The sequence below is a fragment of the Arvicanthis niloticus genome, chromosome 3 (assembly GCF_011762505.2).
Source record: "Arvicanthis niloticus isolate mArvNil1 chromosome 3, mArvNil1.pat.X, whole genome shotgun sequence".
Taxonomy (NCBI): Eukaryota; Metazoa; Chordata; class Mammalia; order Rodentia; family Muridae; genus Arvicanthis; species Arvicanthis niloticus.
In genome coordinates this window covers 133,250,919-133,275,466 of record NC_047660.1, presented here as the reverse complement: position 1 = coordinate 133,275,466, position 24,548 = coordinate 133,250,919, and the positions used below count along the sequence as shown (strand labels likewise).

The following is a 24,548-nucleotide window of genomic DNA, read 5'->3' as shown; positions in this document are numbered from 1 at the left end:
AAGTCTAAGGTTTATAATTAGCACACTCCCTCGTACAGCTGAGTTTGTGTTTCTGGATGGAACAGAGGTTTATGGTGTTTGGCTACCTTGTCCCGCAGGGATCGTAGCCCTTCAGACGTTAGCTCATTGATTCTTGTAACGTTGCTCCCTGTGAGTTGTGTAGCGTGATTACAGGTTTCCCCTTAACACTAAGTGTTCTGCATCTCCTGGGCTTGTGGAAGGTGAGGGATGGATGCTTCTGTAGGGTGTGGGGCAGCAAAGGAGGTGGGTAGGATGTGGCTTTTGGTGAGCCTTGGTGAGATGTCCCTTCCTCATGTTCCTGACTTAGGGGACCTAACTCTGGGAAGTGACAGTAGGGACATGGTGCTGGCTGGGCTTCCTGAGGAATGTGTGCTGGTTACTTTGCTTCTGTCACAAAGTAAGAAGTCTCAAGGGCTGCTTAAAAAAGGAAGTGTTCATGTTGGCTCACAGTTCAAGGGTGCAGTCTGTCACAGGAAGTCATGACATGGTGAGGGAGCTGGACACAGTGAACCCACAGTCAGGAGGCAAGGAGTGAGAGATGCTGTTGCTCAGCTAAGTCTTGGACCCCAACTGAATGGTGCCACACACATGTAGGGCGTATTTTTCCATCTGATAAAACTAAACCAGAAACTCCCCCTCTGACACTTCCAGAAGTTCACCTCTAGGTGATTCTAGATTCTTGGCAGAGAGACTAACCAAGATTAAAGGTATGACTCCAGGAGAGCGGAGGTCTTTTGCAAATGAGGTGACTAGATTAGGAATCTGGACATTCTTGAGAAGAGAGAGGCGGAAGAGCACGCATGCTCTTAAGGTCAAAAGAAGAAACCCGTTTCTGCTGCGTTTTTTTTTCTCTGCCAATCTGTGTACGCCTTGCTCTCATCCTGAGTTTGGGGATCAGAAATGAATTCCAGAGGTGAATTCCCTTGAATTGCAGTTCTTGACTCTATGATTGCCAAGCCTCAGATGGATGTACCGTTTGCACCAGTATCAATCTAGGGTCCTTTCTTGTTCCAGGTACATCAAACCCTCAGCCTGTGGGTCAGCTGTGGCCCAGGATAGCTATGAATATGGCCCAACACAAAATTGTAAACTCATTTAAAATTAATATTTTTACAGTTTCTTTTTGGTAATATAATTTTACTGTTCCCAAGCACAACCTTTGTAGATGACACTGTATTACATTATCTATAGGTCATGTGCCAGATGAACTATTTCTACATGACTTGGGCAATGCACAGTGAGACAGATGTCTTACCTCTGGATTGCTACGAGGAGCTTGGCAGTTTAGGACTCAGATCAAAGGGCGTGTGCATAATCCACCAAGTGCAGGGATTCTAAGCCCCTTACCATGGTTCATCTTTCCTGACTCTCACAGAGGAGCAACCCTCTAGGAGCCAGTGTTTTTTTTCTGAAGGGAGGGAGGTTTACCTGGGATGTGATGATGCCTGACTCCCTGCAAGTCATTCTCTTCCATCAGGAGATATGGAAGAGATAATGGTGGTTAGTAATCTAAAACCTTCACTGTCTAGATGATGTGTTAATCATATTTGCTTTCCACAGCTGGAAACAGCCTCCCTGCCTCCCAAGCCTCCATCTCTTTATGAACTGCAAGGTCTCGATGCTATTTTCCAGTCTCCGCAGCCTGCCTGGGAGTGAGTGGATATTGGCTTCTAGGTAGTTCTTGTTGATCAAGCCAGTTTGTATGCTCAGGTGGAAGCCAACCTTGACCTTGGTCAGTGGTGATTCTGTCTGTTTCTGGTTTTGCAGAGACACTCTCTGGGGTGTTAACCTTGAGATAACCATAATGTCACAGTTGTACTCTTACACAGGGCTGTAGCATATGGGCTTACATTTGTAAGTTTTCTGTTTACTCTCAGACCTTGTTCATAGCTATTTGATCTTCACTGCCTGTTCCCTAGCCTAGAACTCTGATGAAAGTCCTCTGAGCAGCAATCCGGTTGTCTTAGCAGAAGGCCTTAAAGAAAGGCTGGCGGTGGGCCTCCCTTCCATGTATTGACTTTACCAATGAAATAAAAGACTGTAAAGTCACCTAACTATCATTTGTGGAGATAGACACTACACATATAAATTTCTCTTAGCAAGCATGTTGGTAGGAGTGAAAATTAGCATGGTCACAAATGCATGTCAGCCCTCTTCCTCACATGCATTGAACAGCAGAAATCGGCTCTGTGGTCGTGTGCTCCACTAAACCTAGCTCTTTAGTGTGAGCCTGCCTTGCTCAGGGGAGGAGCAGGGACACACACTCGGTACTATTGCTGTGTTCAGTGCCTGAGATGCCGATTTCTTGTAGCTCTGGAGACAGGGAAGTTCAAAATTTGGTTTCTATAGGGTCTCCTCTTGCTGGGTTGCAGAAACATTGGTGTCTCCTCACATTTATGTCTTTTACAAAGACAAAACCTTCCTGTGTCCTTCCTGGTGGCCTCTAAAGCTGTTTCTTTTCAAAGGCCTCACCTCTAGTACTGTAGAGCTGGGAAGAGCTTCAGGTGGGAGAACACAAGCATTCAGTCCATAACAGCTGGCTTGCTTGTAGCTTGCTTCATAGGATCAGTGACTCCTCACACTGGGTTAAGTCAGGCCAGGCCATGTTTAAGTCAAAATCCCAGGTAAACCTCCTGAGGCTCAAAACTGGAAGTACCCCTGGCATCTGAAGCTTTTCTCTCTGCCCCACATGTTTTGTTTTCAGGTTTCATTCTTTCTTTCAGAAGGGTGGTCTCTGCAGGGCTCTTCTAAATGAAACGTGTTCTCAGCATCTCCACAAATGACTTTAGTGCTTGCAGCCTCTAAACTGTGGTTTGTGTGTCCTGGTCTCAGGCCCATGGAAGCTGGCATTGTTCTGGCCAGTGTACATTGCCCATTTAGCTGTGACCAGGTTGAAGATGTTGCCATTGGAGGCCATTGGAAGCCTTGACATGCTGTGTGTTGTATGTGTGTTGTATGTCCTAGAGTGGAGAGACTTCAAGAGAAGAGATTAAGGAGGAAGGCAAAAGAGGGGTGGGTGAGGTCATAGGTTCTCTGCCAAGAAATCTGTTTCTTTTTGAAGTAAAATATACATAAATGAAATTTATGAGTTTAGCTTTTCATAAGAATTCTAGTAAATTAAGGATTTAGGCCAAAGTAAGCATCTTGATTTGAGTTTTTTATTTCTTGCTCATCTGCATTTTCTATTTTTTTTTTTCTATAGTGAGCACACACTTCTCTTAGTCATTAGAAAGGTCATTTGAAATGTCAAAAGTGGACTGTTTGGGTTGGAAGGTTGCTCAGTGAGTAGAAGCATTGGTCACTAGTTCTGATGATCTGAGTTCCATTCCTGACCCACGTGGTCAAATGAGAGAGCAGACTCCCACAGACGTCCTCTGACCTCTGCATGTGTGCCCTGGCATGCTCACGTGCACACTAAATAAATGTGATCAGAAAATGGGGTGTTCTGTGGCTGCTCCTGCTAAACTCTGGCTTCTGGGCGTGGTGTGAAGGAAGGGGAGAGAGGTACTGTGATTGCTCCTGTGTCCCGAAGCAGTCATACAGTGCCAGTATCTCATCAGGATTAGTTCTGTACATGTTGCTTGAACAGAATAAAATGGACATATAATCCCCACCCCAACCCCCACCCCCATCCCCAGGAAATTCTTGGTGCTATTTTAAAAGGTTGAGGAAGAAAATTCCAGTTCTCAGTGCTTGGCTCCTTGAACCTCGAGGTAGAGCTTTTGGTCTCTCTTGCCTTTCCTTGTTTTGGGGATTTGATGAGAGTTATTTTGTTCATGACATCTCGTCGTATTGGCCCAGTTTTCTAACTGAAAACTGCATGCCATTCTCAAAAGCATTAATGGCTTCATTTGGAGCCACATGCTTGATTTTATTTCCTGTCCTATTGTTGGTATTGTGATTTTTGGAGAAATCAAGTGACTCGAAGCCCTTATCATTCTTCTGCCTCCTAGTTGTGACAAAACTTATACAGTGGCAGCTGTGAGATTGCCCACTGCCCTATGACTCGGACTGCCCTATAGTCGTTTGCGTCTGTGTTGGCTGTTTGAATTTTATTGAATGCCTGCCATGTACGTGGGGCAGTGCCATAGACTTTGGGGAAAAACCCAGGAGTAAGACATGATTCCTACATTGAAGAGCTGATTTTGTAGAAAAGGTATGGCCAGCAAACAGGGCCACTGTACCTGGAGGTTAACGAGTGGAAGCAGAGTCAGTTAAAGACACCAGTACTGTTAGGAAGCCCTCCTGTAGCTTCTGCGGCTGGAGCATGCTTCTAAAGGTGCTACAATGGCATCAATACAGTTGCTACAATACAATTCTAAAGATGCTGTGATGTTTTAAATGTCCTTCTCTTTCAGTTAGCCAGCAGAAGACAACTTTTCAGTGTTTTCCTACGCGTAAGTTGTTTTTGGATTCGCTGTAGAGCCTGTTTCAGATTTAAAATACTATGACTTAATATTCTTGTTACTCATTGAGATGTCAGCTCCAATTTGTTCATGCTCTTTCAAATGCAGAAGTGCTTCCGCCTAAAGTATTCATTGTTGCTGGCCTGTGGTACTCTGAGAACTTCAATGCATTGTGGAGGCAATAAGATACCTTTTATTTCTGTGTATCCTTTATTTCTTGTTAACTGTTAACTATTGATTATTAATTTGGAATATCTTTCTGTATTATTGTTTTGATATTGAATGGTGGAGTGCTCATGTACTTCCCATGTTTTTTGTTTTTTTTTTGTCCCCATCTATGTATGTGTCTGTCAGCCAGAGGGATGGCTGTCTCAGTATCTGTAATATTCATAGTTATGGTGAGTCTCGTGGTAGGTAGCTTGTAATATAAGGTAAGTAATGACTAGTTTGTTGAACTGTTAGGTTACAGTGGTACTAAGATGCTTTAGGATATTTTATCTTACATTCTCTTTTTGATTTTGAAGATAGTTTGAAATGATGCTTTTAATATTTTAAACTGTGTTTTGTGCTATATAGGATTCCAGTAAACAAGCTGGTAACATTGAAATAAGCAGTAGTCATTTTAGAAGTACTTGAGAGCAGGTAGGGGAGAGAGTGGCTGCCTTAGATACATGGAGAGTGGCTGTAAAGAGCTCACATGGCCATGGGGTCATCTGGTACTGGGTACTTGGGTTGGCTGCTGGCTCAATTACCCTGTGATTCAGGGGCCCTGCTTCCTTTGGCCCCCAGAAGGTCCCCCAGTCATTGTGTTTTATAGATGGCCTCAAGTTAGGGAGGAAGGTTAGATGTCACAAAGTAATAAAATCTATCAGCAGCCTGGTACTGTGCATTAGGTACACCCAGTTTTATGTTAGCTACGGAGTTGGTTGAATGATAGATTGAGAATTTCAGAGCGGTCACAGATTAACAAGGATACAGTGGGCAGGAAGCAAGAACAGGCCAGAACTGAGCAGCAAGAGCTATGTTGCTGAGGGGGCCGCATAGTCTACACGTTGCTGTGTGTGGTGATGAGTGTAGTCCTGGCCCTGACCATCTGCTGTCCGCACTCCCAGGAGGGTTAGGTGGTTGTGCACCAGCTGTGCTCCCACCTCCTGCTTATGCTAGGGTTGGGAGAATGTAGAACTGCCAGAAACTGGCATTGACTCTCTACAGAAGTCATTGTAGCTGGGAACTCCCTAAATGGTAGATCAGGGACAAGTAGGAGTAGGACCAAGTGACCAGCCCATGTCTACTGTGGAGATCAGCTGGCCTCACACACTTTATTTGTTTTGGGTCAGGTTTGTTTGTTGTTTGAGATGGAGTCTTGCTATGTAGTCAGTCTACACATTGTCCTGCCCTAACCCTGTTAGAGCAGGGAATGCCTGACTTCACATACACCCTTCTCTTCATACCTACATGTAGGAAAATACAGTGCTCCAGACAAAAGGATGCATCTCTTCACTGCGTGACTACAAAATGTGATGACCCACTGTGGTCTGAGAAGGTCTCTTTTGTTAGTTGACTTACCTGGCTTCCTGAGGGATGCAGTGGGTAGGAGACTTTGTGAGGCTTCCATCCTTAAGCAGTCCTTGTGAGTTAGACATCTTGAGGGCCGGTTGTTGGTAAGGGTCGAGCAATCAAATATCACCATCAGCCAGAATTTTGCACTATCATTCCTTAAAGATGGAACTGTTTTAAAGGTTGACTTGTTTCCATGGACTAGCAATACACACTGAATATACCACCAAGCCTCAGGAAACTAACCTGAGAATTTGCCTCTTGGCCTTACTTCCTTCCCTGCGGAGAGCTGTCAGTCTTGGTTGATGGTTGGTTGAGGGTTATTAAGAACTGGAAGCAGCAGTGTGGTGGTAAGTCCCGGATTCTACCTCTCTGCAGTGGGAGGGCTTATTTATCCCCTTTTAGGCACTGGAAGCCAAATGGTTGGCTTTGGCTGGGCTGCGGCAGGCACAGTGACCCTTCTGAGTAGAAATTCTTCCCTTGTGGGCCTTTCAGACAGGCCATTTTCATGAACACATGACTCTGGTATTCTGAATTTCCTGTATTCAAATCCTCTAATGTTACAGGTATGAGGTTCGCCGCCCGTGGTTCCAGTAATAGCTGTCAAATCTTGTAGGTCTTAGATGTGCAGTTCCCGTGTCCTCCAGTTCACACCCCATGCCTTAGCTAGGTCAAGCCTTTGCTTCTGACATTCCACTTTCTGGCACCAGTTTGGTTCAGCATAAGATGCCTTCTGGTGCAAATAGTTAAGAGAGCTAAGGGGGCTCACATCATGGAAACCTTGAGGAATGACGTGCCAGGGACCTTATGTGCAATTTGATCCAGAGATTTTTGATGTCACTAGAATTCCTTCACTAATAATTTTCAGTAATTTTCCTGGCTTGCCTCCTCCATGTGCGGTTTCCCCTGGGACTAGCCCATTTGGTGTGAGCAGGGCTGGTTGAGTCATCCCAAGTGTCCTATCCGCAAGCCAGCCTATCAGAGTGGACAGACCTGCGATGCTGATACTCCGGCCAGCATCAGATTCAGAGTCGGCCTTGAGTCAGATATAGCGACTAGGAGATGTTGGGCTAGTGTTGTGTTGGTTGATTTAATGTATATATGATATGTATGTGCTAATGACCTGCAGTTGAGGGTACAGCAATATAGACTCCTTTGAGAGCTTTTGGGAATGGGAACGCGCGCATGCGCGCACACACAGACACACACACCACACCCTTCTTTGTTTGATATTCACACACATGCTTGTGTATCACACAGTGCCCTACATACACCACCATTTTCCTGTATAAAGCCATGGAACTTCTTTTGATGTTTTAAAGAAACATTGTGTTAGCAAATGCTTCTGAAATTTGTTTTCATGGCTAATCATAAGTCTGTCAGAGAAGGAAAAAAAATTCATTTTTTTTTTTTGGCAGAGCAAATATGCCAGATATTTTTAAGTGAACTCAACTTATGCTAGAGGTAATGGCTCTAATATGCTTAAGGCAGAATAATGTGGATGCAGTTCATTTGTAGGAAGGTACGGGAGTGTTCCCGCCACGTTTCCTGTGGGATGCGGTTCATTTGTAGGAAGGTACGGGAGTGTTCCCGCCACATTTAATGTGTTCTCTTTTTACCTCTAATGATGGGAACCATCATGACATCATGCCCCCAAAACCTCGATGGGCTAAAAAGACAAACTTGTAACAAAATGAATTTTACATTGACTTTTCAGTTTGGTTTGTTTTATTGGTATATTATATTTTGCAAAAATCGTATTTTTCAGTTCTTAATCTGTTTTCCCGAATTGATTTGTACCTGCGTGCATTGTGAAGTTAGGATAGAATGTCAAAGCCGACTGACTGTAAACTTCCTTGAAAGTTGTGGCTGTAGAGATGGTGAAGCAGGCTTAGTTACTTCGACAGGCTGGCTGTTTAATTACCATTACCTGCAGCTAGCAGGTGTTGTCTTTCTAGCTGCTTCTATAAATAGACTATATTCAGAAATCCACCCGGGGCAGAGTTCCATTCAGCCACTTCACTCCTGTAAGTTGCTGGTTTAAGGTGGTGGTTATTTTTGCAACCCTTTCCAAGCTGGCCTCTCCCCTAATCCCTAAGCTCTCTCCCATCACCTGCCAAATTAGGTGCAATGCATTTACAGACCCAGCGTGGTTTTGGCACTGTTATGCGGCTGAAAACTTGAAATTTGATTTAAATGTTAATTTATTGGGACAGAGTTGGGCCCTCCTAGTCCTTCAATGGTCTCCTGGCTGCAGTTCAATCTCTGGAAATGGCAGGCACCTCCCACCTGCCCCTGCTCGGTTCTGAAATGGAGCCTGACCTACCTCAGTGCAGGAGCCTGACCCATCTCAGTGCAGGAGCCGTTCCTTGTTCTGTGGTTGTTGGGTTTTAGTGGTGCCTGGGACTAGTTATTCCAGGTGTGGTTGCCCTGAAACTAAATCATATGTTAGTAAATAAATAAATAAAATAAAAAGATCTTTTCTCTTGAGTGTTAAATACTTACTTGATTCAGACGTATTGGAGAAAATCTCGGTTCTTTCATAGTCCCTTTTTTGGCTTTCTAAGGCCTTTTTGTTTGTTTGTTTGTTGTTGTTTTGTTTTGCTTTGTTTTTAAAAACAGAGTCAGAAATAACAGACATATTTGTGGATATATATTGATTGCTAGTAATTAATAACAATGAATTTCTTAGTTACTAGGTCTTCCTGTTTCTCTTTATAACTTCAAGAAGATGGGTTTTCTCTTGCCTCTAAGAGACTTCTTGGCTATTTGCACCAGAAGATGAGAATTTACTTAAATTGCTAAGATTTAAACAAGCAGACCTTCCTATGGTCTAGTGTGAAGCGGCCACTCCATATGGAAAGACTCAAGTGGACTTTGCACTTAGAGCCAGGGGCTTGCATACACATATTTATTATAATAACCACAAATATTGTGGTTATTAATTAGTACCTTGATGTCAATTTAAGCTTGACTTCTACCCTGGAGACACGTTTTTTTGGAATGGGACAGTAAGTGCATCTGGCAGTGGAAAAGCTAACAAGACAAGCATTACCTAAGAGACATGCCACACCCTTTCCTCCGTTAAGCTATCGAAGGGTCTCTGGTCCTCTTGACAGCACAGAGGTTGGGAACTCTCATGGTTTAGCATTCCTCTGTGGGCTGTGGGTAGTATTCTACATACAAGGTGTAGAGTGCCACTGTTATAGGGCGCCTTTGTTTCTAAATGGGTAGCCTTTCCCACTGAGCCAAAGGAAAGGTAGTGTGTGGATCTGGTCATTGTGGGTTAAACGGGTTTTCTTTTTGCTGTTAGGTTGGCTAGTTGAGATGAAAATTGAGAATACAGTTATTACTCTTGGCAGGTTGCATTGTCTAGGCAGCCTCTGTTTACCAGCTGGTTGTGCTCTTTGTAAGCTAGCTTCCTGGACCTGGGAGGAAACGTCTTCCCGTAGCTACAGTATCCAAATAACATTGGGGTTCTTTTTGTTTGTTTGTTTTTGAGACAGGGTTTTACTGTGTAGCTCTGGCTGTGCTAGAATTCACTATGTAGACCATGCTGGTCTCAAAGTCACAGAGAAAAGCTTGCCTCTGCCTCCTGAGTGCTTCATTCAAAGGCGTGTGCCACTATGCCAGGAATGTTGCGGGACTCTTTAACACCACATTCAAAGCATTTATAAGTATTCACAACAAGTTGAGCATCAAGTTTTCTTCTCACTTAAAAAAAAACCCAAATATTTATTTACTTTTGCGTGTGTCTGGGTGACATGGTGAGTGTGTGCTACCGTGTACTGTGCAGATCAGATGGCAACTGCTGAGTACCTCTTCTCTCCTCAGGTCCTGGGAATTGAACTCAGATTGTCAGGCTTGGTGGCAAATGCCTTTACGCACCGAGACATCTGACTGCCTCAGTTTCCTCCTACAAATTTTACAATCAATATATTTTTGGGTGTGTGTGTGCCTGCCGTGGTATGTGTGCACAGGAGTCAGATGAGAAATTACAGGAATTGCTTCTCTCCTTCCATCTTGTGGGTTCTGGGGATTGGGCTCAGGTCAGCAGGCTTGGTGGCCAGTCCTTTACCCACTCAGCCATCTCATTAGCCCAGGATAGCTCATATTCATATGGAGCTAGCCATATCTCTAGCGGTGTTATTGTGAGGATTAAGTTCATTCCTGAACGTACAGTTCTTTGGTATGGTGAGCAGTCAGTGTTACTGGCGTCATTTAAAAAATGCAATTTCTTGGGGGAAATGCACTGTAACTTAATCTTGGAAATCTTGTTATCTTAGGGGAAGCTGGTTCATATAAGGCTCAGTCTGACATTGCTCTACAAGGGCTGGTGGCAAAGGTGGTTTTGGAAAGGGATTCTGCCGGAGTGTGCCAGTTTTTGGTTGGCGATAGAGATGGCATAGGGCAACAGTGACTTTGGTTTCCAGTTGGCATTTTCTGTAGATGGACTTTGCCTTGGAGGATGGATAGGTAATGGGTTTGCTTTGGCAGCAGGTTGGCATCATGGTGACTTCAGCCATTTGGATTGCTGGGCAGGTGGGGGTCATTTCTCCGGTCATACAAAGAACTCATCCGAAAGAGTTTTGCTCATAGAACTGACTCCTTCTTCTCTCTTCCAGCTGGAAACCATGGCCAAAATGGAGGTGAAATCCTCACTCCTGGACAACATGATTGGTGTTGGAGATATGGTTCTTTTGGAGCCTCTCAGTGAGGAGACGTTCATCGACAACCTGAAGAAGCGCTTCGATCACAGTGAGATATATGTGAGTGCGTGGAGGCTTTTTTGCTTCACACTTGCTTTCTTTGCTTTGTTCCTAAGCGTTCAGTTTTGAGCATTTACTAGATTGACATAGGCGCTGCACTGATGAGTCCAGCGAGTATTTCCCAACGAGTTTAACCAGCAGCTGTACGCAAGGTATCGCACAGGGTTGAGGTCACGATAACACAAGGGTGGTGTTTCAGTTCCTCCCTCTGAGGACATCAGTTCAGACAGAGTGTTGAGATCCATTGGTATTTCGGATGCCTTCAGAGGATTAGAACACTGATCTCTCAAACTATTCCCCAAAACAGGGCAGTGAGCTTTCAGAAAAGACTGGAACCTTCCTGACGCTTGCCCATAGAGGGACTGCAATAGATTGCTAGATTATTAGCATATGTTTCCTGGAGGTGGGCATCACTACGGTTGCTCTATGTATAATGGCATGCATGAAAAGGCAGAATGTAAACACATCCACTAGCAGACAAATGTATGTTTTCAAGATTCCTGAAAAGGGACTTCGCAGTGTTACTGTGTTAAGCTCTCCAAATATATTTAAAACATGAGCTAAAAAATAAATCTGTCTTCAACCCTTGCCCGTGTGGACATAAAGGTGTGGTGTGAATTCAACCAGTGAAATGGGGTATTGATCTCCAGTGCGAGGGGCTGAGAAGCAAACAGCACCTCAGTTGGATGGTGGTAGTGTGAATAGATTTTTGCCTTGCTTCTGAGCTCTTTCCTTCTTTAAAAAATGTGCTTCTGTGCATCAGAATGAGCTGTATTATTGGGATAGGCAGCATTTTTCTTTATTGGTATAAGGAGGAATTAGAAGGAGAGACCTAAAGGTGAGAACTAGCAAAGCTTTGACTTTTATAGAACAAGCTAAAATTTATATGAAAAATTATAAGCTTTATTATTATCTTTTGGTCACATAAAGCTTTCTGTTCTATGTAGTCAACTCTCTTAGAGGTAGGCCGTCTGTAATGAATAGTATCTTGTAGGTGACACAAGTTTATTTCTTGTAATCTAGAAAGCCCAGGAAGAAAGGACTAGCAGGTTCCGAGAGGAGGGCCTACCTCCTGGCTGATGGATACAGATGCTGCTGTGTCCTCCCAGGACCAAAGGGGAAGTCCAGTAGGGCCCATATCACTAACTACATTCTTGTGGATTCAGCACACCTCCCAGAGGCTCCCCCTCCAGACCACAGAAACACTTAAACCACAGCCCTCGGGGCAGCTCAAGGGCAGCAGCTCTCACTAATTAATTTTTTTGCGAAATAAGTCGTCATCTGAAGTTTCATAGTAAAGGGAGACTTGTGACCCCTGCTTTTAGGATATCTCTTTGATAACTGATTGCTAAACTGGGAATTGTAACAGTTCAGAGTTTCCTTAAGATGGCGATCCAAATGGAAAGGGCATTGAGTGCTTCTGGGAGCAGAAGGATGGCCTTGTTTGGCGTGGTGTCACCTCCCCTCCTGGTGTAGCAGGATTGCCTTCAGGTGGGAAAGCCTGGCCATTCTGCAGCTTTAATTGAAAGTATGGTCTGATATCAAATGAAAGATGGTCTGATATCAAATGAAAGATGGCCTTTAAACACTGGTCTCTGAGACTCAGACAGGAAGAATCAATTATATCCTAACTAATGGTGCTGATCACTTTTCTTTTTGGCTCTAAGCAGCACAATTCACTTTTAGATGAATTGGAAATAGGAGAGAAGGGCACTCTGTGAGTTTGAATACCTGATTTGTTGTGGCCACTAAAAATAAAACAATCTCCCTCGTAACAAAGTGGATCTAGCAGACAAAATGTCTGGGTTTCAGCTCTACATAATTTTATTTTCTAAACTATTTCTGGAATGCCCTTTCAGGCTTTATGACAGAAGTGGAAAGTTGACTTTAGCTTGTAGATACTGACATCAGTCGTTTTCCATGATACTTGATGGCCACTCTTCTGTGAGCTGAGCGCTCTCACTTCTATGCTTTTAAACACGTCATGTTAGATGACAATGGTGTCTCGATTTCCAGTGATACAGGGAAGATTCTAGAATAATGCAGATAGCGTGACCCTGCTCCTAAAGTGGGAGTACATTTTGAGTGTGTCTGACTATGCTGCATTGATGCCCACATAGAACAAGGCTTCTTAACTGAGTGCAGTAGGGGAGAGTTACTGTTCCATCTCTGCTTTGTAAGTTAAGCATATATGGCTTTAATTGCGTTGGCAATTAAAAAAAAAATGCAAGAACTGCATGGTAGATATGGTTATCATGGCTCCCAGCTGAAAACACCATGCACCCTACTGTAGGGAACCTGTCTCTAGCTCTTATTTTGATAATATTCTTGCTTTTCTTTTCTTCATGGATTTACTATAAAATTGTTTGGCCTGGAGCTTTAGCCTAAGTTTAAAATGTCTGCAGCAGCATCATCACACTGTTGTGTGTGTTTCCAGGTCTCTCAGAATAGCAGATTCTGTCGAAATCTGTTGTGTCCACCTATAGCTTTACTCTGTTCCTCAGACAACCACCTGGGATGAGCCATCCTGTAAGCACGCTAACTTTGTGCTGACGATGCTGGCAGTGACCAGAAAGTTGGCCCAGACTTGTAAGCTCTTGTATTATCACAGTGTGAGCAATTTCCTGTGTGATCCAGCCATAGATTGGGGAACTCTGTTTTCCATCCTGCTGTCCATCTTCTTTTTAACCCCCCCCCCCCAAAAAAAAAAGATAAGGGGGGGGTGTTTGTTGTCACAGAGCTGTTGTGAGAGGTACTTTGCTCTGGATGTGATTTGAGCTAGCATAGTCACAGACCCTCAGAGTCTCTGGGGCTTCAGCCAGCTGACTCTGGTGTGTGAGAGGGATGGATACCCAGGCAAATACAGGTCAACAGCTAGGGATAGTGAAAGACAGATGGATGCTGAGAACGAGCTGATGTACGGGGTGGCCATGTTGATGTTACTGCCCATACAGAAGATGTGCTTCCCAGGAGGGGTTAGTCGTGAGTATTAGGCTGCCTGTGCACCCAAAGGCATGCTTCCCAGACTTCCTTGCTGTGGGCTTCTGATGCCAGAAGAGGGTGAATAGATTTTTCAGAGTCTGAAGCAGAATTAAGTCTAATGATACAGAGAGGTTTCACCAGCTCCTTGCATGCAAAATAGTGTAAAGCTTTATTTATTGTTCCATACCAAGTGAGTTTATTTTGATGTAACTCCTTGCAACCTTCTGCATAAAATGCAGCCCCAAGAATATCTTCTGAACGGGGTTGACACATTGTTTAAATAGTAACATGCTGGTTCATGTCTGTGGCCCCAGGAGCATCAGTGTTGGCGACTGGTTCAGCTTTCCTTACAAGCCAGGGCTTTGGGCTTGTTCCTGGCTTTGGGCTTGTTTGTTGGGAGCTAGGGGAAGATCAAGTGGTGGGAGATAGAGGGAACAATTGGACTGGTGGGTTAGAAGCATGCAGGGTCAGAGGCTGTTTGCTCTTGGCAGAGTGTAGTTCAAGCTGGGACCAGCTGCAGGCCTTGCCTTTTGGTCTCAGAGGCTCAGTGTGGGGTCAGTGGCTGGGAAATACTAGTTGTGACATTCCCAAGCTCTGCTGTTCTAAGTTCTTTTTGCCCTTTGTCAGCCCTTCCGGCCCCTCCACCCCCACCCTCAGGCAAGCTTGCAGCCAGGCAGGTCTCCTGTGGGCCTTGTTGTGATGGAGGAGGAGGCAGACCTGAGGATGATCTGTTTTTAGGGTGACTGGTCAAAACTGTGGTTTTGTCCAGGAACAGGACAGCTGCAATTTAGGTAAGAACAGGGAGGACAGATATGGAAAGTAAAGAAGCAAGGTGCCTGTCTGCTGGCAGAAGTATTTGTGGTGCCCAGCAGTAAATTTAGTTTGTTTTCTGTCTGAATTGTCAGGTTGGAGATGTCTACATATAGAGGTCTGAATTAGCCCAGTTTCAGGATCTTATGTTAAACTAATTGCACTTGTAAAAGTGGCAGCCTGAAAAATCTAGTACAAATTGCCTTAATTTTTTAAAAATTCTGGAGGTAGGGATGGAATGGGACCAGACACTTCTGTAACACTCAACTATAAAGTACTGGATATTTGGTTAGTTTTGAACATTGTAACAATTACACTGGTTCACATTTGTACACTTCTCACTTACACACAGGGTAGTTCATGCCATGTGGGTCTGACACATCTTACACAGGGTAGTGCATGCCATGTGGGTCTAACACATGTTACACAGGGTAGTTCATGCCATGTGGGTCTAACACATGCTACACAGGGTAGTTCATGCCATGTGGGTCTAACACATGTTACACAGGGTAGTGCATGCCATCTGGGTCTAACACATGTTTCTAGAGATACTGTTTGCCATACATGACGTGTCTCTTTTTGTTACAGAACAACTTGAGTTTCTCATCCTCTTATTGTCTGTGTATGTCAGAAGTGCTCACTATTTATGTGACTGACTTAGCGCAGGGAATTCCCACCCTGTACTGAATGAGAATCTAAAATTTGGACCTTTCATTTGATAGCAGAACTCAGAGTTGACACTCAAAGTCTAGCTTAATGTTATTCCTACTGCCTAGATGTCCTCCTGGTTTTTATAATTTCACAGTTTCTTCTTAAAAGTCTTTACATTTTTTTCTTTTCTTTTCTTTTCTTTTTTTTTTTGTTTTGTTTTGTTTTGTTTTGTTTTTTGAGAACATTTTTTTCTTATACAAAAACGATACACTTTTGAAAAGCATCCAGGCAGCTTAGGCACATGTAACATGGAAATGTGGTTTTCTTGTATCAGATTTCCAGAAGTAATCCTAATTACTGCACTGTTTCAGAGTCTTCCAGGTGCTCATTTAAAGAAGGAAGGTTTTTTGGTTCTAGAGTTGGAATTAAGTTCTCTTTCCTCAGACATCCCAGACCCATCGAGGTTTGTGTGGGACAAGGTTAATCTTCAATGCCATTTCTACTTGTGCCTACACCAAGTAGGGAAGGGAGGTAGAGCCCACCCAGACCTGTTCTTGTGAAATGCCTAGACTGCAGTGTGTGGGGGTGGCTGGCTCTTGGGGGGAAGATGGAGAGCAAATTATTTGTGCAGTGGGAGTTTGAATGCCAACACAACATCGAAGCCTAGATAGGATAGAGCCAGGAACTTCAGTTGTGTGGTTAGAGGAATGTTGTGTCTGATTCTGAGATCAGTCCATCTCTTGCAGGCTTTAGGAAGACAGTCAGTTTTGATAATAATGTGTCAGTTTTTAGACTGTCCACACTTTCATAAAACCATGGTAACTGGAAAATCCTTAACCTTGTTGATGCATAGTTGTCTGTTTTCTGCCAATCTTAGTTATTTCAGGTTGCAGGTTCTATATTGTTCTTGCAATATTTGTGTAATATTATAAATATTCATAATCATTTAACTCAAGTATTCTGGTTGATTTGTAGTTAGATTTGGAGGACATGAGGATATCAGGAAAGACCTCTGCTGGAAGCACTTTGATGGCAGGCACCCTGAGTGGGAGCTGAGGCCTGACCTGAGGTCTGGCTCTGCCACTTTTGTCTATGAGACCTGGGAAAAGTTCATAAACACTATGAATACTTTAGGCCCTTTATATTTTAGTTCATTTAGTTCTTAGAGAGTCTTGTGTGCTGTAACATTTCCTTTTACATGTGACAAGACATTCTTAGGAAGGCTCAGTGTCTGTGGGTATGAAACGGAACCGTGATTTACATCCAGGAAATCCAATTCTGGAGGTCGTGTAGGAATGATAGTTCTGTTCACCTTACATGAATATCAAATGACCTCACTAATATGGAAGCCTGTTTAGTTTTAAGTAGTTATATATAAAACAGAAATTTGCATAGGCTTTGAAATAAGGCAGTTTCCAAGCGACCTAGCTGAATGATGGGTTTGATAATCAGTGCTCTTGCCATGTACTGACAGAGCACTCAGTGCTACAGTGACATGAACTTATCAGACATCAGAGAGGTACATTGGGTTCTCAAGTCAGAGGTTATCATGCCATGGTCCTTATAAGTCAAAGCAGAGAGAGACATGAACCAAGGAGATAACCACGTTACCTCCATCCCCCTCAAAACCAAACCAAGCCAAGCCAAGCCAAGCATAGAGCATCTCGTTCCTAGAGTGTTGTTCATCATGTTATGTGGACTGCAAGTGATTGGCAGTTCCTCATGGTCCTTTTCCTTTATGAACACAAGGTAGAAAAAAGCACTTTGCTTACCCACATGGGGCCAGTTCAGTTACACATGAATCTCCTTCTTTATTTACAGAGCAGATGGATTCTAATGACAATTTTAATTCTTAGTCACTCACAACCATCTGAACCATTGTCTGAGACTGAGTTCTTTCAGCTATGAAATGGGTATTTTGAGAATTATCTCACTGAGTTCCTGCACGGATGACTGACACATAGTAGGAATAGGATATATTGTAGGTGTGGGACTGTATTTGGGGCTGGGAAGCCAAGAATGACTTTTCTTCAATGATTTAGAATTTGTTATTTTTTGAAATTAGATTTCCATTTTTTTCTTCTGTAACTGAATACTGTATTGTTTTTATTTGATGTTTTGTTTTAGTTTTTTGACTAAGATGTATTTGACACATGTTTCTGGTGGCTGGTGGTCCAGACAGCGTGGCATTATTGTCCTGGTGAGGGCTTCTGACTGTTTCACAGCATAGTGGAGACACAGAAAAGGGAAGGTCTGTATGCGAATGCCAGTGATCAGTTGGTGAGACAGAAGGTGCAGGGACTCTGGGGCTAGGTTGTACTTTTTATGACCCTCTCCATGAAGTTGCATCCTGTGAGAACTACATGAATCTCCCCTGAGAGTGGTGCCCCACCCTTAAAGGTTCCCCCAACCTGACCACATTTGAGGTCAAGTTTCCAGCATGCAGATTTGGGGGATGGGGGGACACACCCCAGCCAAGTAAGCCTCTTTTTCTTCTTCCCAGCCTCTGTCTTCCACTTTGCTCTTGCTTTTGTGTCTTCCTTGTGGAGACTGACTTGCACCGTGTTCCTGTTTCCAGGTAGCCACATGATATTGTTTTCAGGACTCGTGGCAAGAAGAGAACCTAACCAGCCAGGGCCACAGGAACCCTAGTGATGGGCTTTACTGGATCTGGAGAACAGTATATATTTGGAAGATCCCGCCTCCTTTCAGGATCTGTCTCGGCGATGATATGGCAGTGGGCCGCTGTCCTGCTCTAAATTAAAGGCAGCCTGAGCCGATATTTTTAGCTGGTATTTAAATGTGGCATGGGACTCATATATAGTTCTTTAATTTATAGTGTGAAATGACTGACAGCCCAGGAATGAAAGATTATGATGTGATGGTAGGCTAGACCAGCAAAGCAGGCCTGGGTGTCATCTGCAGTCACAGTCTGCAGGCCTCTTAGTTTATTTGTGGACATCTCTGAGGCCGGTGACTTAAGGCACTAGATAAAACAGTGAACTGAGAAATACTGGAAAAATAAGAACACCAGGCAGGATGTGGTGTACGCTGTTCTGAGGGATCATGAGGGCGGTGAGGAAGCAGGCTTTGCAGAGCCTTTGAAGCTGACTCAATGTGGTGAGAGGAAAGAAGAAACAGTTTAGGAGAAGCAAGTATGGGCATCGCGCTGGGCACATAACCAGTCCCCCGTGTCCTGATTTTCCTGTAGCATTGTGATAGATGCAGGTGGGGCTGTGTGTGTACTGGTGTGTGTGCACCAGTTCACAGTTGTCTTAGCATCAAGGAGGTTACTGTGAGGCCACCACTGCTGTGAGACCTTGGGGACATTTTTTTCTCCAGATAATTCATTTGTAAAAAGAGGGCATTATTAGTGATGAAGTGTGTGCGTGTGTGTGTGTGTGTGTGTGTGTGTGTGTGTGTGTGTGTAGTGCCTCATGCATATAAACAATACATATATAGTACATTGTATATGTTATATACATACATACATATATTTATATACACATACACGTATATACCAGAAATATGTTTCTGAGAGTCTAGCTGTCAGATTCATACATTAGATCACATTTTTGTTGTGCCAGAAAGGTATTGAAATCTGTTCTTGACCTCACATTTATAATTTTGACTTATATCATTTTGTACAATTTTGAATGATGTAAAGAACAATCAAAGCGTTTGGTAGATCATACTCTGTCTCCTAATAAAACCCCAAAGGCAAAGTATCTCTTCAAGAGAATTGTGGGAAATATCACAGATGTCCACGTCATAGCACTGCGGTGCATAATAGTTTGTGTCCTGTGATCAAATTCCCAGGGGTCTAAGACCCAAGAAGAGAAAGGATCCCTCATCATGAAGTGAATGGTTCTTGTTTCTGAGGATTCCAAGGGGTGGTTTTGCTTTTGTTTGTTTGTTTTTGCTATCATCTTAGTAATAGCTTCACTAGGCTTATTTCACGTGCTCGCCTGGTAACTCAGCCATTTCCTGTTTACAAAGACCATTTTGAAAATCTTCATGACTCTGACTTTATAGGACTACTGGGTGAAGTTTGCTGAAGTGCAGGGCTTGGAGTCCTGACTTGGCTGTTATAGAGTGGTCAGTAGATTCCAGTGGAGCCATGTGCAGTTTATACCACCATAATAGGTACTGTTTATGGAATATTTGCTGTGGGCTTGGTGCTCTGATATGTAGTCTCATTTAATCCTCAGATCTTCAAGGGGGAATTAGTAGTAGTCCCACTGTATACAGGAGGAAACGAAGGGAGAAGCTAAAAATGTGCCTCGCTTTACACAAAACTCAAGATTTACAGGAAATGTGAGCCAGCTTTAAACAACACTCCACATAGATGAAAGCATCCCCGACAGGGTATGATGGAGAGCCCCGAGTGGAGAGCTCAGATCCGGTGGTGTGGGTCACATTTTAAGCATGATCATCTGACCCTTTGCCACTCAGTGACTTCAGAACTGTTCTTGCACTGCCTGGAAACTCTAGAGACCCATTCTGATTCCTCCCTCCCCTCCCCTGCTCTCCCTTTGTCTCTCCAAACTCCTCCTCCTTTCTTTCTTTCCCTGCCCTTCCTGTTAAGGATGTGATTCTCGGCTTAATTACTGGTTGGGTAGCTTGACTGGAGGGAAACCACACTATTTATTCCCTGTGTTCCAAAGGTGCTCCAATCTGAATAGTGTTCCCTTGCACGGTTGTGCTACAGTTCATTCACCTGTTTCCTGTCAGTGCCCCCTTGGGTTACTTCCCTGTCTCAGCTATAGAGAGCAAGGCTGCTGTGAACATGGATGTACAGATGTGTTTTAGTTCCTAGTAGTGCATGCTTTAGAAGTAAGTTAGGAGACAACTAATCAAGTGACTACCCCCTAAAACCAATCTCTCAAATGCTGTTCCTTGCTCTTGCTTTTCCGAAGTCAACTTCCTCCTGTAGACCTGCTGTGATCTCTGCTTTTCTTGGACATTCTTAGACCCTCTACAGGTCACAGGGACCTTTCTCCATCCAGAGCTCAGACCACGAGTGCTCACGTGGACAGTTATGTAAGATCCTTTCACTTAGTGACTAGATGAGTTAGCTTGGCTCCCCCACCATCTTTGTTTGTTTGTTTGTTTGCTGGGCAGCCCAGGCTAGCCTTGAACTCCAGTTCTCTATATAGTTCAGGCTTGCCTTAGACTCATACTTGTCTCTCTGCCTTAGCCGTGCTAAGGCTGGAATTTAGGCTTGCACTATCAGAGTATTTAGTTCTGGAACTTTGTTTTCCTGTGTAGAAGACTCATCTCAGCAATATTATGAAGGCCTCAGACGTATAGACTGTTGTGGAATTCTATAATTTGCCTTTTGTAAATGTGTTGCTTATTTATTTAACAGTCAGTTCAGTCAGTTTGGTTATGCGGTCCTGTGAGGGGCCGCTCTTGAGTCCTAGCCCACCCTTGCCTTGAACCATTCCTGCTTCACATGTATGGAGACTTGGACTCGGGGCTCGGACATCTTCTCTAATGGGTTCTGAAGACACTTTAGAGTCAGTGGCACTTCAGCTACGTAACTGTTTTATCCGTCAACTGACACCTTCCTGTTAATTTTTTTTTTTGATGTCGAAATGATTATTATGGTTAATTTTTTTCTGTTAAGATCAAAATGTTTTTCTTGTAACCTGAAGATTTCTTTTCTTTCTTCTTTTTTGTTCGTTTCTGGTGGCATAAAGACTTCAGCATCCACAGTCTGGATGGTTCAGTGGGAGGCTTCTGCCCAGCAGAGGAGTACTTCCGTGTACAAAGGTTGAAGACACAATCCAGAGCTCCTGGGCTTAGAGTTGTTGACTGTATACTCTAGGGAGACAGCTCATCCCTGACTTCTCATCTGAATCCATTTCTACAGACGAATGTGACCATTTGTTACTGTACTCCTTGCTTGGTTCTTGTGACCATAAGATAAGAATCTGTGACCCCGTCATGTGGGTTTACTCACAGCTAAGTAGAAGGCTACTGACGTGCATATTTTTTGCCAGCACTCTAAAGTACCTGTGTTGAATTTTTAAGGATCACCACGGTCATGCAGAAGATAATTAAAATTCTTAAGACAATGAAGAGGCTGGGTGACAAGTTAGTGGTGATGGGTACAGGGGCACGGCTCTGAGTTGCTTCTTGCAGCTGCCTGGGGGATTCATTTCAGAGAAGTCCACTTACACAAACCCAAGATTCTTGGTTTCATCCCAGAAGAGATTTTCAGGATAAGCTAGTATGTGTAGTGTTATGGTATAATCGTGTCAGGAGGGAGTACCTCGGTGGGCCCATGTCGAGGTGTCCCTCCTGAGGAATCTCGCCATGCAACAGGCCTAGTATAAAGAATATTTATTATGGGGGAGGGGAGAATGGGGACCTGGGAAGGCTGGGAACAGAGCCATGAGGGCAGAGAAGTAGGGAGAGAGAAGGACAGAAAAGAGAAAGAGAGGAAGGGATGGAGAGAGGAAGAGGCCGACTGGGAACACGTTGGAACAAAGAGAGAAAGAAGATGGAGAGAGAGAGCCTGGTGGGCTGCGACTTAAGCTGTTGCTAGGTAGCTGTTGGGCAGAGCCTAGCAGAATTGTTTGTAACCCAACATGTAGAGTTAGATTAGAATTTATTGAAAAACAGATTTTAAGCATAAGGATTAAGAGAAAGAGAGGTTCTCAACTATAAGGTAAGATATCTGGGAGTGTGGTCATCTGCTTCCCAACGTCACTGCTTTTCGGCAGTCAGGTAGACAGACACACTCCAGTGGGTTCTGAAGGTCTTTAAACGGGCGCCAAGGAAGCTGGGTGAAGGTAGAGAGGCACCTGCTGGGGTTCAGCAGTGGTGACAGTCGAGATGGTGGAGGGGATGCAGGACTGTAGGATATCCTCACTGTAGACAAGTATTTTACTTTGTGAGATTCTCAGAAAATATCCAGAGAGCAATAAGACCCTACCCAAAGCCATATTGTGTTCACATCTTAAAACCCTCTATGTTGTCATTTTAACATAAAATAAATAGAGGAAATAGATGGGGCTGGAGAGAAGGCTCGGTGGTTAAGAATACTGGCTGCTCTTGCAGAGGACCTGGCACAATCTTCTGGCCTCTAGGGCACCAACACACATGTTGTGCATATACACAGAGGTATACACACCGTATACATAAAAATTTAACACTATGGTTATTGTGTTATTGCGATGGTTATTGTGTCAGAATTCTTGCTTTTCCACAGGCAGGAAGCTTAACCCAGAAAGTTGCTCTACAGCAAAGCTACCCAAGCAGGAACTAAGACCTGAGTTCTTAGCAGCAGTGAGGTGGATGGAGATGGATAGAGAGAGGAAAGAAGGGGATGAGAGGGGAAGAAGGAGGGGAGGAGGGAGGAATCCGGCCCTAGAGTTTCCAGGCAGGCAGTGCAAGAGCAATTCTGAAGTCATAAGTCACTGAGTGGCAGAGGGTCAGGTGACAAACATGCTTAGGTGTGACCACACCACCGGGTCTGAGCTCTCCACTCGGGGCTCTTCATCATACCCTGTTGGTTATGCTTTCATCTATTTGGAGTGTTGTTTAAAGTTGGCTCACATTTTCCTGTAAATCTTGAGTTTTGTGTAAAGTGAGGCACATTTTTAGCTTCTCCCTAACCCGGTCTCCTCCTGTATACAGAGGGACTACTAATGCCCCCATGAAGATCTGAGGATTAAATGAGATTACATATCAAAGCACCAAGCCCAAGGACATAAGCATTCTGTAAACAGCATGTGTCATGGTGATGTAAACTCTGTGTAGTTATCTACTGACCACTGTATAACAGTAGAGTCAGAACTCCAACCCCTATACCTCAGATAAATTATCTAAGTCTATAATGCCAGAGTTCACCTGGGACCTCTTTAAAAGCTGTGGCTGGCTGGGCCTCCCCAGGTCACTGAGGTGGTCTCTGAGGAGAGAGCTTTGCGAGGACTCCTTTGTGCTTTAAGCTCTGATTCCGGGGACTCTTCTAGGCTCTGAACCCCAGAATCTGTAGAGGAAAGGCTGCTAGACTGACTGTCCTCCTCAAGAGAGGTCAGTTTCCTGCAGTCACAAGAAGCACCCTCAGGTTGTGTGTGCTCTTTGCAAGGCATCTGTTTGGAGGGCTAGAAGTTCTTAAGACATGCAGCTGGAGATGGTTGTGACTTAGGAATGTTTGCAAATTCTTGAGTTAATGTCTGCCCCGAGAAGTGAAAGGGAAGCTGTTCATTGAGTGTGCCTTTTATCCAAAGGTCCAGCCTCTCTTCTCTCTCTTTACCTTTTCTGCCTTGTTCCCTTTTCTTTCTTCTCTTTTCCTACACATGTCCTACATGTTGGAGGTTCACACACGCACTGACAGACAGGAGAGGAGCTTTTCAGTGGCTCGTGGATGGGACGTTGACACTGCTGACTGCTGGTCGGCGCTGAGATTCGGAGGATGGGGCGTCGAGCAAGGCGATGGCTCCTTGGCAAGAAACTTCCTATCTTTTGAGGGCCTGATGCAGTAACAAAATGCCAGGGAGAATGTTTAAGTCCAAGTCTTGGTTGGTGTAGAAATGAACTGTGTTCAGCCTAGAACCAGAGTTGAATGTCAGTCTCACCCAGCCAGCCAGCCAGCTGCTTCCAGAGCTGTCTTGTGTGTCTTCAAGGAAGAAGGATTCTGACTGAAGATTTCCTTTTTCCTACTGCTACCAGGGGAATTTTTAAGTCTTTGCAAATAGAGCCTTTAAGGAAGAGACCAGTCCTGGTCGAAGGCCAACCTGTGAAGGGGAATGAAAGTCCAGCCTGGCAGGGATGAGGTTATTCTGGAGACACATGTGAGCTTCCCTTTGACTATTAAAACAATTGTCCCCAAGAAATTGAAATTTCTCCAGGAATCTCATGCTGGGAGGAGAAGACCTCAGCTTGATTTCGAAAAGAGAAACTTGTCTCCAGGAAAGAGATTTCACACTGCCCTAAGAACTTGTCAGGCAACTCTGCAGGAGAGATAGAAGCCCAAACAATGGTGTGGACTGGGCTGCTCTCTGACTGGGACTATCTTCTATTTAAACAATACCCTCCTATTAAGACCCTAAAGGGGGACCGTGTGTGTGTGTGTGTGTGTGTGTGTGTGTGTGTGTGTGTGTGTGTGTGTCTGTCTGTCTGTCTGTCTGTCTGTCTGTCTGTCTGCGGGGGTGGGAGAGAGAGAGAGAGAGAGAGAGAGAGAGAGAGAGAGAGAGAGAGAGAGAGAGAGCACTTATGTGTTTGCAAGCATGCCTTCCTCACTGGACTTCTTTGTTCTTCCCATAAGTCTCCTTTTCCTGCTTTTCACTATTGCTTGTTTGTTTAATTGGTTTGTTGGGGGCACAGGCTGGGATCCTGC

At 44.1% G+C, this 24,548-nt stretch overlaps 1 protein-coding gene across 7 annotated transcripts in view; it reads left to right on the top strand.

The window, feature by feature from the left end:
• Nucleotides 1-24,548, top strand: part of Myo1b (myosin IB) — a 161,221-nt gene that overhangs the window by 22,152 nt on the left and 114,521 nt on the right. For 3 of the 7 annotated variants that reach the window (XM_034497897.2, XM_034497899.2, XM_076931924.1), the window contains exon 2: nt 10,610-10,753. In XM_034497897.2, coding sequence (XP_034353788.1) covers nt 10,619-10,753 — 135 coding nt within the window. In that variant the 5' untranslated portion in view covers nt 10,610-10,618. Of the gene's footprint in view, nt 1-10,456; nt 10,527-10,609; nt 10,754-24,548 lie in introns of those variants that run through there. The other 4 variants (XM_076931926.1, XM_076931923.1, XM_076931927.1 and 1 more) reach the window with 2 other exon arrangements.